Consider the following 15038-nt stretch of genomic DNA (forward strand, 5'->3'; position numbering starts at 1 on the left):
AACCTGGCAAGGCCAAGGAGAAGGCTTGGGTTTGGATCCCCAGTTCCCATCATCCCAATCCCCGTGATTGCCTTTTCTGCTGTGGCTGCCTGCCAAGAGAGGGATCTCGCTCTCTAACTTGGTAGACACCCTAACTTTTCATCACATGGAAATCCTTGCCACCACCTTAGTCCCAAGTACCTGTACCTCAAGCCTCTGACTGCCCCAGCCTGTATGCGGTGTCTCTTTCTCTGGTTCTCTAGCCCTTAGTGTCTGTGCACTGCCTTTAACATTTAGCGTGCACTAACTTTTAGTTGTACTCTCTTTAGGAAATAGTCCCTGCCTTCATGCTGATTATTGTGGTTATCCCAGTTCTTTCTGCCTTTATCTGTTTAGGAAAGTTTCACTCAGCAGGTAAAAAGAAAAGCAACCAATAGAATGTAGTTTGAACATTAAATAATTCTATGAGATTATCTTCATCCAGCCCCTAAAATAATATGATATATAATAAGCCCTTGATATTTATTGAAATAAATGGCATAGCAGTTTTATGTATTTTAAATAGTATAGAATATATATGAAAATATATGTATAAATATATGTGTAAATATCTGTAAATATGCAGCATCCGTGTGTGTGTGTGTGTGTGTGTGTTTGTGTGGACGTGCATGTGTGTGTGTCTAAATGTGAAGCACTCTCATGTAGCCATCCCAACCTCATTGTTTCTAGTGTCCTTTACTCATGAGTTATATATTACATAATGAGGAAGTAAAGGGAAGAAATGATGTTAGGTCAACTCTAACTTAAAGTTTTTTTATTTTTCCACAAATAAACACCATCTTTGCTACAATGACAAAACTGGATTGGCAACCTGCTGTATTTTATTTGGAGGCAATTCTAAGCTCAATACAATGCTTTTCTATCTGTATTAAGAAAAAGATTTCGGTGCACATTTCTTGAAGAGTATTTTAAGGAATCATTCTCAAGCCTCTCCAAATTTTAAGAAAGCAAAATTGCTGGTAATTAAATGTTTGGTATTTATTTTAGCTAGTCCTTGTTTCAGGAGGCATTTTTTTAACAATCTATTCCTCTGTAGCTAGGAGCAGCTCATGCTTGAATCAGATGCCTTCCAGCTAAGCTGGAGAGACAGAGTGCCTGCTGGACTATGATCAGCCTTAGGTTCCTCTTGTGTCACTGGGATTGCACCAGGAACCCTGGAGGACATGATCATTCTTACTTATAGGCCAGGAGTTCTCCCGCAACCCAGCATGCCGTATGGTACTGTTCGCTGTGGCATATGCATTAAGTTGTGTGTTTACTCTGTGGCTCCTGCAAAATGTTGAACTGTCCCTTTACAGCCTCTTTTTCTTTTTTCTTTTTATGTTTTTTAAAAGATTTATTTATTTGAGAGAGAGAGAGAGAAAGAACAGGGGGAGGGGCAGAGGGAGAGAGAGAGAATCTCAAGCAGACTCCCCGCTGAGCGCAGAGCCCAGCGTGGGGCTGGATCCCATGACCTTTAAATCAAGAGTCTGATGCCCAATAGACTGAGCCACCCAGGCGCCCCTCTTTTTCTCTTTTTAAAGTCATCAGCTGGCTGGCCAGAAGATCATTCCTCCCTGTCTATTTTCTAGAGGCATACTAATGGTTTTCCTGAACAGTCCCCTACAGGTTGTAAGGGAAAAGGCATAGTCTTTATACCTTTCCCACCTAAAAAGTAGTTGAAGGGATCAGATAAAGGCAATCTTGAAAATGTGCTGAGCTCCAGGGGGCATCTGACTGGCTCTGTCTGTGGAGTGAGTGACTTTTGCTCTTGGGGTTGTGGGTTCAAGCCCCACATTAGGTATAGAGATTACTTAAGAATAAATCTTTAAAAGAAAATGTGCAGGGGCACCTGGGTGGCTCAGTAGTTAAACGTCGGCCTTCGGCTCAGGTCATGATCACAGGGTCCTGGGATCGAGCCCGCATTGGCTCCCTGCTCAGCGGGGAGCCTGCTTCTCCCTCTCCCACTCCCCCTGCTTGTGTTCCTTCTCTCACTGTGTCTCTCTCTGTCAAATAAATAAATAAATCTTAAAAAAAAAAAGGAAAGAAAATGTGCCGAGCTCCAAACCTGGGGAGGGGGGCAGGGAGAGGGACAGGGGTATCTTTCTTGTTTTGGTTTGTTTTTTTCTTATCTCCCTGAGAAAGGACTAAGCTGTACCTAAAGAGTTGGTGCTCTGAACCATCTTTATAAAACTTTCCAAAGTTTCTGGGTTTGTGGTGTGTGTGTGTTTGTGCGTGTATGTGTATGTGTTGTCTTTGAAAAAGTAATAATACACATACTAAAAATGTTTTTAAAAAATACCAAAGGGTAAATTATGAAGTCTCTCTTAACTCAGAACTTAGTCCCGGAGGCAAACATTGTTATCAGTTTCTTCTGGATCTTTACAGAGATATCTACTGGCATATTTGTACTTTTGGGTATGTGTGTACATTTTATATACAAACATATACACACATAAACATGTATATACATATATAGGTTTTTATGTGTATGTGTTCTTTTGCTTTTGCTTTTTTACACAAATGATTGCACAGTGCTCCATGCCTTGATTTCTTTTAAACCCAGCAATATCCTTGGAGAACAGTCTATATCATCGTGCCTAGATCTACTTCATTTTTTAAACAGCTGTTGAGAAATTCATTGTATGGATGTGCCCCAATTTATTTAACCAGGCTCTGATATTAATGGCCATTGATGCAAACTCCTTTTAGCACAGTTTCTTTGTAGTTAAAAACCGTCCTGACTCTAATATTACTTAAATAAAGCAGGTGTGACATCTGGGTAGGTTCTCTTGACTTTAAGGAATTTTGAATTCTGTGGAGTTTTGTTTGTTTTTTTTAACCATTTTCGGAGTTGTCCTGCGATGACTATTTTAAATAGCAGCCTCAGGGTACTGACTCTGATTTTGTTTTTATTTTTTATTTTTTTATTTTTTATTTTTTTTAAAATTTTATTTATTTGAGAGCGAGAATGAGAGACAGCATGAGAGGGAGGAGGGTCAGAGGGAGAGGCAGACTCCCTGCTGAGCAGGGAGCCCGATGCGGGACTCGATCCCGGGACTCCAGGATCATGACCTGAGCCGAAGGCAGCCGCTTAACCAACTGAGCCACCCAGGCGCCCCTCTGATTTTGTTTTTAATCATTAGGCTACAGTTTAGAGAATCCTAGTGACAATTCATTTCTGGGAAAGGGAACGGGAATGGTATTTAAAAGGTTGGGACGCCTGGGTGGCTCAGTCGGTTAAGCATCTGCCTTTGGCTCAGGTCATGATCCCAGGGTCCTGGGATCGAGTCCCGCATCGGGCTCCTTGCTTGGCAGAGAGCCTGCTTCTCCCTCTACCTGCTCTGCCTGCCGCTACCCCTGCTTGTGCTTTCTCTCTGACAAAAAATAAATAAATAAAATCTTAAAAAAAAAAAAAATTTGAAAGGTTAAGGTTGCCCCTGGAAAACAAAGTAAGCGTGTTTTTCAAGTACATCACTGAAGCCTAGTATTCCTTCCTGACAGTGTCCCCCAAAACCAGCTTTTAAACAGTCCTCCAGTTTATATTTCAGGGAAGCTGGGTATTTCTCTGTGGTTCTTTCTTCTGAAGCCGTAGAACCCCAGCTGATTAGTTTTAAAAGGCTTGGTTGTTAACACCTCTAAAATTCATGAACCAAAGAGTAAAACACTAAGTGTGTGCATTTTATGCTGCAAGTTTCTTCTCACTTACTTTCCTTTTTGTGGTAACAAACTCCTGCTGTGCTATCCCCTATTGTAGTGATTTTATTTATTCGTATTCTTTGTTTTATTAATCAAAGTGTTTAACTGAAAGAAGTGATTGTTATATACATATGTGAAATTATAGACTTTTTTTTAACTAAAGTCCAGATAAATCCTTAATTTTTAAAATTAAAATAAAGTTTGTCCTAACAGTCTCTCAAAAGATTAAAAACTAATGTATATTTAAAAACTAATGAATATACCTTTATTTAAGGGGAAGGATTTCAGCTATTATAGTGTAATAAGAACCTCATCCGTCCACAACCTTACATGTTATTGAAGCATTGAAGTTTCTTTTTAGTCAAAGCAGTCAGTAATAGAGAAGACCTATCAGATGATGTGGTTTGCCTCTTAGCACAGAGGGGTCACACTTGAAGAATCTGATTTTTGTTCAGGTCAGACAAGTTTGCTTCAGACTCTGTGTTATCTTTTGGCTTTTATGTTCTGTCACCCTGTCTCTGCATGTACTTAAAATAATTGTTCAAGATTCCATGTTTGGAAAACCTAAAAACATGCCACAAGTACATGAATCATGCTTTATTCGAGGATGAAAATGGTCACATATACCTATTTCACAGTTGTGTCAGGTTTCCTAAAAGTAGTAGAGAAATAACTTACTCATTTTAGAGGTAGTTCCCAGGTAAGTCATCTGAGTGGAAAAATGGAGAACATTCTCCAAGTACTGTGAAATTGTGGATTTGATTCATGGCTTCCAACCTGATACTGGAATCTGAAATTCAGTAAAGGAGCTGAAGTACCTGAGTAAAACATATTCTGGTGAAACTAAATAGAAACACTTTTCTGGTGAAAATTGTGAACCAATAGTACGTAGTTGGCATATAATAATATATAACTTAGGAAACTTTTTTGCTTATTTTTCTATGTAATGTTCATCCTTAAGTGCTTACCAGTAGTTTTTTCCATTCATTCTTCAATAAATATGAAAGCAGCCAAAGGAAATGCATAATCACCAAGTCATAATGAGACAGCATTTCTAAAAGAATTATAACATCCTGAGGACTAGCAGTTTCTGTTCAGTTTGGTCCAGGAGTAGAAGGAAGAGGAAGAGAAGGATCACAGAAGTTCACATTTACATGTTGTGACTTGAAAATGAGAAAGAAACTTTGAAGCTGAGGATATTGGAATAAACTTTTTTCTTCCAAGTTTGGAAGGAATTACATGGAACATTCATTGTTTAAGGGGCTCAGAATAAAATGGCAGATGAGAGAGGAAAAAGGTAACTGGATTCATCAACAACAGAGGACAGGATTCAGTGCTTTCAAAGTGTTCTTCAGTTCACTCTGCTTCTCCTTTTCCTTTCTCTGCTATCCTTGTCCTCCTTCCCCTCCCTTTGCTGGAATTTCCAGTTTAATGGAGGCTCACAAGAATGTTTTGGTGGTGATGTCTGGCTTAGCGCTGTACAGGTTTCACTTTCCTGAAAACTCTTAGGGGAGATGGATTAAATAAGTATTTTTAAAAAGATAATTCCTTCTAAAAGAGAAATCCTCCTTCATGTGACATCTTAACCTGAAAAAGAAATTTGATGTACTTCCAGTGAAGGGTATACTGTCCCTATATTGCAAAAACATAAACAAAAAATAAGTAATTTTTTAAAAACTAATGGCATTAAATAACCAGTCCAAATGTGTCGATCCTTGACTTGTGGAACTGAAGAACAGCTGCCTAATCAGTGGGAATTTATTTCTGGTGTTATTTTCTTTGTCCTTACTCCATCCAGAAACAAATCGGACTTGGAAAGGATGGCCTGGGAGGTAGAGCCCAGTCCTGATTCTGTCCTGGTTGTGGTTGCAGCTTACTTTCCTTTTACTTCGATTATCAAATTATGAAATAACCGGGCAGGAAAGTATAGAGGAAACACTATGTCCTGTTCCTTTAACCCAGAAAGCCAACAGTATTAGGACATTATCTTCCTGATAGTGGGAAGGAAATGTAAAGAATACAAGAGCCCCCAGCTTAATGACTGGCATCGGTAAGGAATCCATATTTCATTATCAGAGATCTATAGATTTGAAAGCTTTTAAGGATTACATGGGAAAATAGATTAATCAACAATTTTTCTCTGTTTGATCACGTAGAGATGAACCTGTAAGTGTGGATACTACATGCCATCTTTCTTGATTTTGCTGCTAAACCCATTATCTTTCCTTTAATATCATATCCCTTGTTAAGATATTTCTATTTCAGTTAATGTCACCCTCATTTTGCTGGTGACTTCATGAAATCTTGAAGGAAGACTCAGGTTTTTTCCTACCTCTTTACCCTGATGATTTTTTTTTAACTCTTGTATCCAACCCTTCCTCTTAATTCCTCATGTAGCTAACCTCATTTCTGCACTGTTGAAATTACTTCTTATATCCCCATCTACTTCTGTCATGGTGCCCGCCTCCATTCAGCCCCCAGTTAGTTCACTGGCATTGGGTTACAAGATTAGCCTTCCTAAAACCTCACTTTGCTCACTTTCCTCCCTTCTAAGCTTCAGAAATCATAAATGGTCTCTCCTGTTTACCATCCAGAGGTATGGGGAGCTCCTTTCACTGCAGTTTAATCTTTTGAGATCATCAGGAGGATCTCACTGATGCTAATTAGCAGGGCTGTCCTTTTCCCTTGTTGGGTGGGGGGAGTGGCGCAGAGGCTGTGCCTACAAGGCTGGATTGATGGAAGAGGTATTATGCTCTTCCTTGTTGGCACTAACAAGAGAGAAGTATGGTAATGACGTTCGCCTTGGAGTTCTATTAAGGAAATCTTTGAGGTCTACTGGAAGATTTGAGTCTTCTTGTTAAAGGCCTACAGGATGAGTATGGACTCTTCTGTTGTTTATGACCTTTGACAAGCTGGCACCTGTCATCCTCCCCAAGCTTTTTTTCCCATTAATCATGTACAGGAGACTCCTGCTGCAGCCAAAGTGTTCTTTTTGTTTTCTGAATACAGACATCCCCACTTCCACACCATTGATTATGATGGCTAGGATGGCCCTTCTCCTATAAACCACACACTATTCCAGTATTACCCCCCAAACCTTTCTTTGTGATCACCACCACCATAAATACTTATCGTCTGAACTTCGGAAATTTAACACCCTTTGCTTCCTCATATAATTTTTGTTTATTCAGTAAAAATTTACTGAGGGCCTATTATGTCTCAAGCAATATGCTGAGGATTCAAATGAAAAAGACCCTTTACTTGTTTTTAGGAGTTTACATTTTAGCTAGGGAAACAAATATGTCAGCACGAACAGTGGAAGGAGATGGTGTGGGATTCAGAAGAGACAAGTAAACTAATGTGGGAGAGGGAAGGGGTAGCCAGGGAAGGTTTTCTATAGGAAAGCAATTTTCAGAACTAAAATCTCCCAACATGGGATGCATGGGTGTCTTCATTGGTTAAGCGTGTGCTTTCGGCTGAGGTCATGATCCCAACGTCCTGGGATCAAGTCCCGCATTGGGCTCCTTGCTCAACGGGGAGCCTTCTTCTCCTTCTGCCTTCCACTTCCACTGCTTGTGTGCTCTCTCTCTCTGACAAATAAATAAATAAAATCTTAAAAAAATCTCCCAATATTTTGTGGCAGTTATGTTTTGATCCATATCCTTTTAATATTTAAAGCTTTTTTTTTTTTCCTTGTTCTTAAATGTTAACTTTTGTAAATATTTATATCCCTAATGGTTGTGGCATCTAGATGCTTACTATCTCCTTAATAATGGTTTTCCAAATGTTGGACCAAGAAACAGCTCTCGGGGTGCCTGGGTGGCTCAGTTGGTTAAGCGACTGCCTTGGGCTCAGGTTATGATCCTGGAGTCTAGGCTTGAGTCCCCCTGCCCAGCAGGGAGTCTGCTTCTCCCTCTGACCCTCCCCCCTCTCGTGTGCTCTCTCTCCCTCAAATAAATTAATAAAATCTTAAAAAAAAAAAAAAGAAACACCTCTCAGCTCTCCCTTCAGACAAAATAAACCTAAGTTCCTTGCAGCTGCTACAAGCTCTGTTACTTATTATTCAAAATTTTTATACTGTTGAGTCTAAAAGAGTGCACTGATTGAAAAACCAGATTACTGGGATTTTGTTATAACCAGATTGTGATTCAGTGCAGTAGGGTGAGGCCTGAAGGTCCTGTATTTTTAAAAAGCTTCCTGGTGATGCTGAAGCTGCTCATAGATTGAGCATGTTTTGAGTAACAGGGTTTTAGAGGCTGTAAAGAGATAAAGAATTAACGATAAAAAACAAGTGAAGGTACGTTTTCTTTTATTTATATGGATGTATCCTGCAGTCTCTCTATCCCGTTAACTTTATTTACTCTAGCTAATTTAAATCACATAATTACCCAGCTGGGTTGGGCTCCTGTCCCTGCACCCAGAGACAGTGAATCTTGCCTGTGATCTGACTAGGAAGCTTCCGCTCTCCACCCCCAACTCCTCCCTGGGGAGTGAGTCTCCTTCATGTCATGGAGCTATGATCAGGTGCGCACCCACCTACTTGATGCTGTGATATGATTCCCCGAGGCCCTCCAGCTACTGAATAATAAGGAACCCCTGTCTTTGGAAGTGGGAGGTGTTCCTCTTGGCATTCTGCCTTCATCAAACTGGTTTGTATAACAGTTGAGTTCCAGGAATGGCATCTGAGGCTGTCTATATCCTACAATGTGTAATCAGGAACTGGCAGAGAATTCAACTTTAGCTTTTAAGATTCCTGTTAGAAATTTTCATAACTTGTAGGAGCCTTGGCAGTTGAGTGACCTGCCCTTGACCCGTAAAGGGACCTGCCAGGGTGAAATGCAGCTGTCTCTTTATTCTGAGTGTTTCCCCCTGATTTTCTGTGAATCTTTTACTGACTTCTATTCTGCAGATATTCTTTTGGACTGCAGACAGGAAAGCAGTTGCTGCAGATAATGTGTTCCTGAGTCTTTACAACCAAAGTTAGAAAGAATTATTTTTGTTGTCTTCCTGGGGAACTTTGCTATGGAATTCCCCCCCACAGACTGGATTGCAACAGTGGCTCTTAGATTGAAGAGATCTGTCTCAGTACAAAGTGGGAAATGTTGATGTCAGGCTGGCGAGTTGGAGCTGGTAAAAATGGCCTGGTACAGTGATTTTCAAACTTCCAACATGTATCCCCTAGGGGCCCTGCACCCCTAGAGTTTCTGATTCAGCAGGTCTGGATCAGAGCCTGAGAATTTTTAACATCCTCGTCCCTTCCCATTTCTTATGATGTGGTTACATAAAAGGAACAGGGGATAATCAGGGAGGCTGGGCACATGTTCACAGTAGCACATGCGTTGTTTATTACCTCCCAATTCTGGTAGATTTGTTAGTTGCCTTTAAAAAAAAAAGAAAAACAGACCCAGGGAAACACCACCTCTTCTAATGTTCCCATGTAGCCAGTGAGTGCCCTTTTGTGGTGACCTAGCCTACATACTTAGGAGACTTTGTGGTTCATAGGAGTAGAGACCTGATCTTTTCAAGGAAGAAGCTATGGAAGCATAGGATTAGGGCAGCTGGGAAAATGAATTTGGGTTTTTGACAGCTGAGATAGCGAAAGAGAAGGGGAAGTTTGGCTATTTCCATCTTGTGTTCACATCCCTTAGGTATACCTAGCTTACATCATATGAATAAGATGGTTGACCCTGTGTGGGTTTTGGGGAGTATTCCTTGTTATTAAAGGTGACTTATGCGATACTCTCTACTGAAGCAGTTCTGGAGCATCCCAGGAGGGACGCAATGATCTTGGTCTTGGTGAACTTCCTTCGGATGAGGAAGAAGACATGAACAGTTCTGACGAAGACGATGTCAGCTCTGACTCTAGTAAAGGGGACCCTGACCTGGGAGACAAACAGGTATATGTTGGTATTTAATTGTTTCTACTTTTGTGTTTGTTGGTCTCTCATAACATTTGGAAATAATATTTATCAGCATGATAGACACAAAATCCCCAGTTAGTTTTTTCTTAAAACTTATATTTTCTAATTTAAATTTAGTTCTTGCTATAATGTAGTATCTAAGATGTTATCACATTTCTAAACGCACATCACTTAGTTTATTTAGTAATTTTTTTTTTTTTTTAGTAATTTTTTGAGAAATTATTTTTGTCACTGTCCTTTGGTTTTCCTTTTGATAACAGAAATCCCCTCTCAGGATTGTTCCTTGTATTGCTAGTAATTCTACTTGAAAGAAAGGAATTTAGATGCATTTCAGACTTAATGAAATCTTTTTAGAGATAGAATAAAGTCTGCGATTAATAACATAGCGGGATTTCCTTTGAAGTGATTCAGTATTTGTATTTTCAGTAAACATAAAACAAGATTGGCCACATGTTGATAATTATTTAAGATATGTCTATACATGGAGGTTCATTATATTGTTTCTCTAGTTTGACAGGAATGCTTCATTATAAATATATATTTTTTGAATAAAGACATCATTACAAAGGAAAAAATAGTATATTAACAATAACCCCAAGATGTGTTGGAACATTACAGCAAGACAGAATTTGAAAGGATCCACATAGCAAGCCTATTAAACCATAGAAGAGAAAATCCATGTCACCTAACTTCTGTGCCGTAACTTACCAACCAGTTGTTTCCTGTTTAATATATTTTTACTTTGTTTAAATTTATTTCAGCCTTAAATGAGTGACATAAGTTGTGTAATTGTCTGGATTTAAATCCCAGCTCCACCACATATGAGCTGGGTGAGGAACTTTGGGCAAATTATTTAATATCTTTAAGCTAAAGAGCTTCCATTTTATGAAGAAAAGAATTTATCTCAGAATTATGAGGACTAAATGATTTGATTTGTGTAAAGCCTTAGAACACTGTTCAGTACATCGTAATAACTTAATGATTATTTGTTTGCTTCTTGTAAGACTTCATGCTGTAAAGTATTGAATCATAGAGTTGGGAGTAACCACTAGAAATTATTTAGCCTTAAGGCAGGTGAGTTTGTAAGATACCTAAGACAGACGAGTGACTGTTCTTAAAGGCTCACAGTATCCTTCAGCAGCGTGTGGGTTTTACTTTGACTATTAAGTAATTCCTCTGGTGTTTTACTGCTATCTGCCATCTCTGATTTGAAAACTTATTTTCCTTGTTGCTTCTTCACAGATGCTACAAGTATTTGTAAAATACTATTTCCCAGATATATACCAGATGTAAGAAGTATGTACTAGACCTAAAGCAGTGTTCAAGGTTTTTGCTCTTGAACAGCTTACATCCTAATGGGACAAGAGGATATTCATTAGAATAGTGAGAACTTCAGATTGTTACATGCTGCGAAGGGAATAAAACAGAACAATGTGCTAGAAACTGAGGAGTCTACTTAGGATAAAAGCCTCTAAGAAAGTGATATTAGACTGAGAAATAAATGACTGGAAAGAGCCAAAGCCTATAGGGTTTGGGGAAGAGGCTTCCAGTGGTCTTCCTCTCTAAGGGCCATAATTAAATCAACCTTTACTGTCTTAGATAAGCTGCAAGGTCTTTTTCTAACAAGTACTGTTTCCTATTGTTTGGGTCTGTTCGTTTCTCTTGTTCAAACCCTTTCTGATTTCCCCCCATGCCTCTTGAAGTATGGCACCAAAAGTGGTGTCCACATTCTACTAGGGGTCTCACTGGCATATGGTATAAAGGAACGACTTCTCTCTAACCCTTTTGCGTTATGCATCTTCTCAACACATCCTGTCACAACACTGCCTCGTTGACGTTTTGTGGTCATTGGAGACTTCCAGAGTTCCTTCCTCTGTATTTATACCGGGCTTTCCTTTCCCTTCTGGTATTTATATTATTGGTTTTTGTCTTTAGTTGTGCCACCCACTGCAGTATCTCTGTTAAATATTTTTCTGTTTTTATTTTTATTTTATTTTATTTTTATTTATTTGAGAAAGAGTGAGAGAGATTGATAACACGAGTGGGGTAGAGGAGCAAAGGGAGAAGAAGACTCTCCACTGACCAGGGAGCCTGATTCGGGGCTCGATCCCGGGACTCCAGGATCATGACCTGAGCCGAAGGCAAAATAGGCACCCCTATTTTTCTGGGGTTTTTTGTTTGTTTGTTTGTTTGTTTTGTTTTAAAGATTTTACTTATTAGAGAGGGGGAGAGAGAAAGCAGGGGGAGGGGCAGACCTAAACAGGGAGCCTGATGCTGGGCTCAATCCCTGGGATCATGACTTGAACTGAAGGCAGATGCTTAACTGACTGAGCCACCAAGGCACCCCTATTTTTCTGTTTTTAAAATGAGATTATTTCTTTTTTTTTTTTTTGAAGATTTTATTTATTTATTTGACAGAGAGAGACACAGCGAGAGAGGGAACACAAGCAGGGGGAGTGGGAGAGGGAGAAGCAGGCTTCCTGCAGAGCAGGGAGCCGGATGCGGGGCTCGATCCCAGGACCCTGGGATCATGACCTGAGCCGAAGACAGACGCTTAATGACTGATCCACCCAGGTGCCCCAAAATGAGATTATTTATTTAATCATCATTTAATATTTTTATACCTGATTGTAGTGTATTAATAATTTCCCTCTTTTAGAGCTGTTGGCCATCCTGATGAGCTTACTCTCTGTTCACCTGAGACAGCAGTGGCAATAATTAAAAGAGCTAACTCTCCCTTTCTAGAATTCCTATTCCTTTCCTTTCTAGACGGTTGCTGATCCATTTAAGCATAGCCTGGTGAATGCTTTTCTCTTAAGTAACTTGCTTTCAAAGAGGTTAAGAAGAACATGGTCTTGGGGTGCCTGGGTGGCTCATCTGCCTTCGGCTCAGGTCATGATCTCAGGGTCCTGGGGTCGAGCCCCATATCAGTTCCCTGCTCAGTGAGGAGTGGGCTTCTCCCTCTCCCTCTGCTCCTCCCCCTACTCGTGCTTGCTCACTGTCTCTCTTTCTCTTTCTCAAATAAATAAATAAAATCTTTAAAAAGAAGAAGAACAACAACAACAGTGCAGTCTTTGAGGCTGGATTGCCTGGGTTCTTATCATTTACTAACTATGTAATCTTGGGCAATTTACTTAACATCTTTGTGCCTTAGCTTCCCCATCTGTAAAAAGAGGAGGGAGTAGGGTAGACACTTGTTTTTCTTTTTTCTTGTTTTTTTTTTTTTTTTTGACACTTGGTTTTGTTTTCTGAGATTATTGTGATGATCAAGGTTATACACTGTTTAAAACAGTTCTGACACAAATTGCTCAACAGATTTTATCTGTTATTATTGGCATATATAAAAAGAAGCAAGCAAAATCTTTAGTATCTCCAGTCATTCCTTGTATAACAAAATATAGTTTCAAGCTTACCTTTTCTTATCTTTGATGAATAAATCTAAAACGTATTTACATGAAAGGTAATATTGTGTTCTCACAAAAACATGAAACTTGACATCCTAAGACCTGTGGTTCAGTCCCGGCTCTGACACTTACCAAGCATATGACCTTGGTCAAATAATTATTTTAAGTCAATTACTTTATTTACACCAATCTCATTTCACAATAGATTTCAAGTAACAACAAAAAAAATGTAATACAAAAAGTCAAAATATGTAGTTAAAGAAATCAAGGGTTAATAAATTGTGCTGGGGCTATTGGACATCCACATGCCAAAGAATAAAGTAGACGTCTTCCTTTTATCTTACACAGAAATTAACTCAAATGGATTGTAGACATAGTATAGGAGCTGAACAAAATAAAGGGATAACTCTTCACGACCTTGGGTAGTCAGAAGCTTCATTGATGCAACAACAAAAGTATAAGTGATGGGAGGGAAAAATAGCCAAATTGGACATCATCAAAATTAAAAACTTCTGTGCTGCATATAGTACCATCTAGAAAATGAAAAGATAACTCAGGAGGAGAAAATATTGGCAAACATCTCTGATGAAGGACTTATATCCTGAATATATAAGGAACTCAATCAAGATAAAGAAATAACCCAATTTAAAAAATGGGGTAAGGGTGCTAAATGAGAAAAATATGCAGCCAAGAATACTTTATCCAGCTAGGATGTCATTCAAAATAGAAGGAGTGATAAAAAGCTTCCAGGACAAACAGAAACTAAAAGAATTTGTGCTCACCAAACCAGCCCTACAAGAAATATTCAAAGGGGTCCCGTAAGTAAAGAGAGTAGTAGTACAGACCAGAAAGGAACACAGACAAATATACAGTAACAGTCACCTTACAGGCAATACAATGGCACTAAATTCATATCTTTCAATAGTTTCCCTGAATGTAAATGGGCTAAATGCCCCAGTCAAAAGACACAGGGTATCAGATTGGATAAAAAAGCAAGACCCATCAATATGCTGTCTGCAAGAGACTCGTTTTAGACCCAAAGACACCTCCAGATTGAAAGTGATGGAGTGGAAAACCATTTATCATGCTAATGGACATCAAAAGAAAGCTGGGGTGGCAATCCTTTTATCAGACAAATTAGATTTGAAACCAAAGACTGTAATAAGAGATGAGGAAGGACACTATATCATAATTAAAGGGTCTATCCAACAAGAAGATCTAACAGTTGTAAATATTTATGTCCCTAACGTGGGAGCAGCCAATTAATAACAAAATCAAACACATCGACAATGATATAATACTAGTAGGGGACTTTAACACTTAGATTATCTAAGCAGATGATCAACAGGGAAATAAAGGGAAATAAAGGCTTTGAATGACACACTGGAACAGATGGACTTCACAGATATATTCAGAACATTCCATCCTAAAGCAACAGAATACATATTCTTCTCAAGTGCACCTGGGACATTTTTCAGAATAGATCACATCCTGGGTCACAAATCAGGTCTCAACCAGTACCCAAATATTGGGATCATTCCCTGCATACTTTCTGACCACAATGCTTTGAAACTGGAACTCAATCACAAGAGAAAAGTTGGAAAGAACTCAAATACATGGAGGCTAAAGAGCATCCTACTAAAGAATGAATGGGTCAACCAGGAAATTAAAGAAGAATTTAAAAAATGCATGGAAACATTGGGGCATCTTGGTGTCTCAGTCAATTGAGCATCTGCCTTTGGCTCAGGTCATGATCTCAGGGTCCTGGGATTGAGCCCCACATTGGGCTCCCTGCTCAACGGGGAGTCTGCTTCTCTGTCTGCCCTTCCCCTCCACTTGTGCTGTTTCTCTCTCTCAAATAAATAAATAAAATCTTTAAAAAATATTCTTGGAAACATTTTCATGAAAATGAAAACACAACTGTTCAAAATCTTTGGGATGCAGCAAAGGTCCTCAGGGAATTATATAGCAGTCCAAGCCTTTCTCAAGAAACAGA

At 39.2% G+C, this 15038-nt stretch overlaps 1 protein-coding gene across 1 annotated transcript in view; it reads left to right on the top strand.

Annotated features, from left to right (window-relative positions):
* The window catches only part of FGD6 (FYVE, RhoGEF and PH domain containing 6), a 106471-nt gene that overhangs the window by 27569 nt on the left and 63864 nt on the right, over positions 1-15038 (top strand). The window contains exon 3 of the mRNA XM_021687529.2: positions 9473-9614. Within this exon, the coding sequence (XP_021543204.2) occupies positions 9473-9614 (142 nt within the window). The remainder of the gene's footprint in view (positions 1-9472; positions 9615-15038) is intronic.

The sequence above is a fragment of the Neomonachus schauinslandi genome, chromosome 5 (assembly GCF_002201575.2).
Source record: "Neomonachus schauinslandi chromosome 5, ASM220157v2, whole genome shotgun sequence".
NCBI classification, from domain to species: domain Eukaryota; kingdom Metazoa; phylum Chordata; class Mammalia; order Carnivora; family Phocidae; genus Neomonachus; species Neomonachus schauinslandi.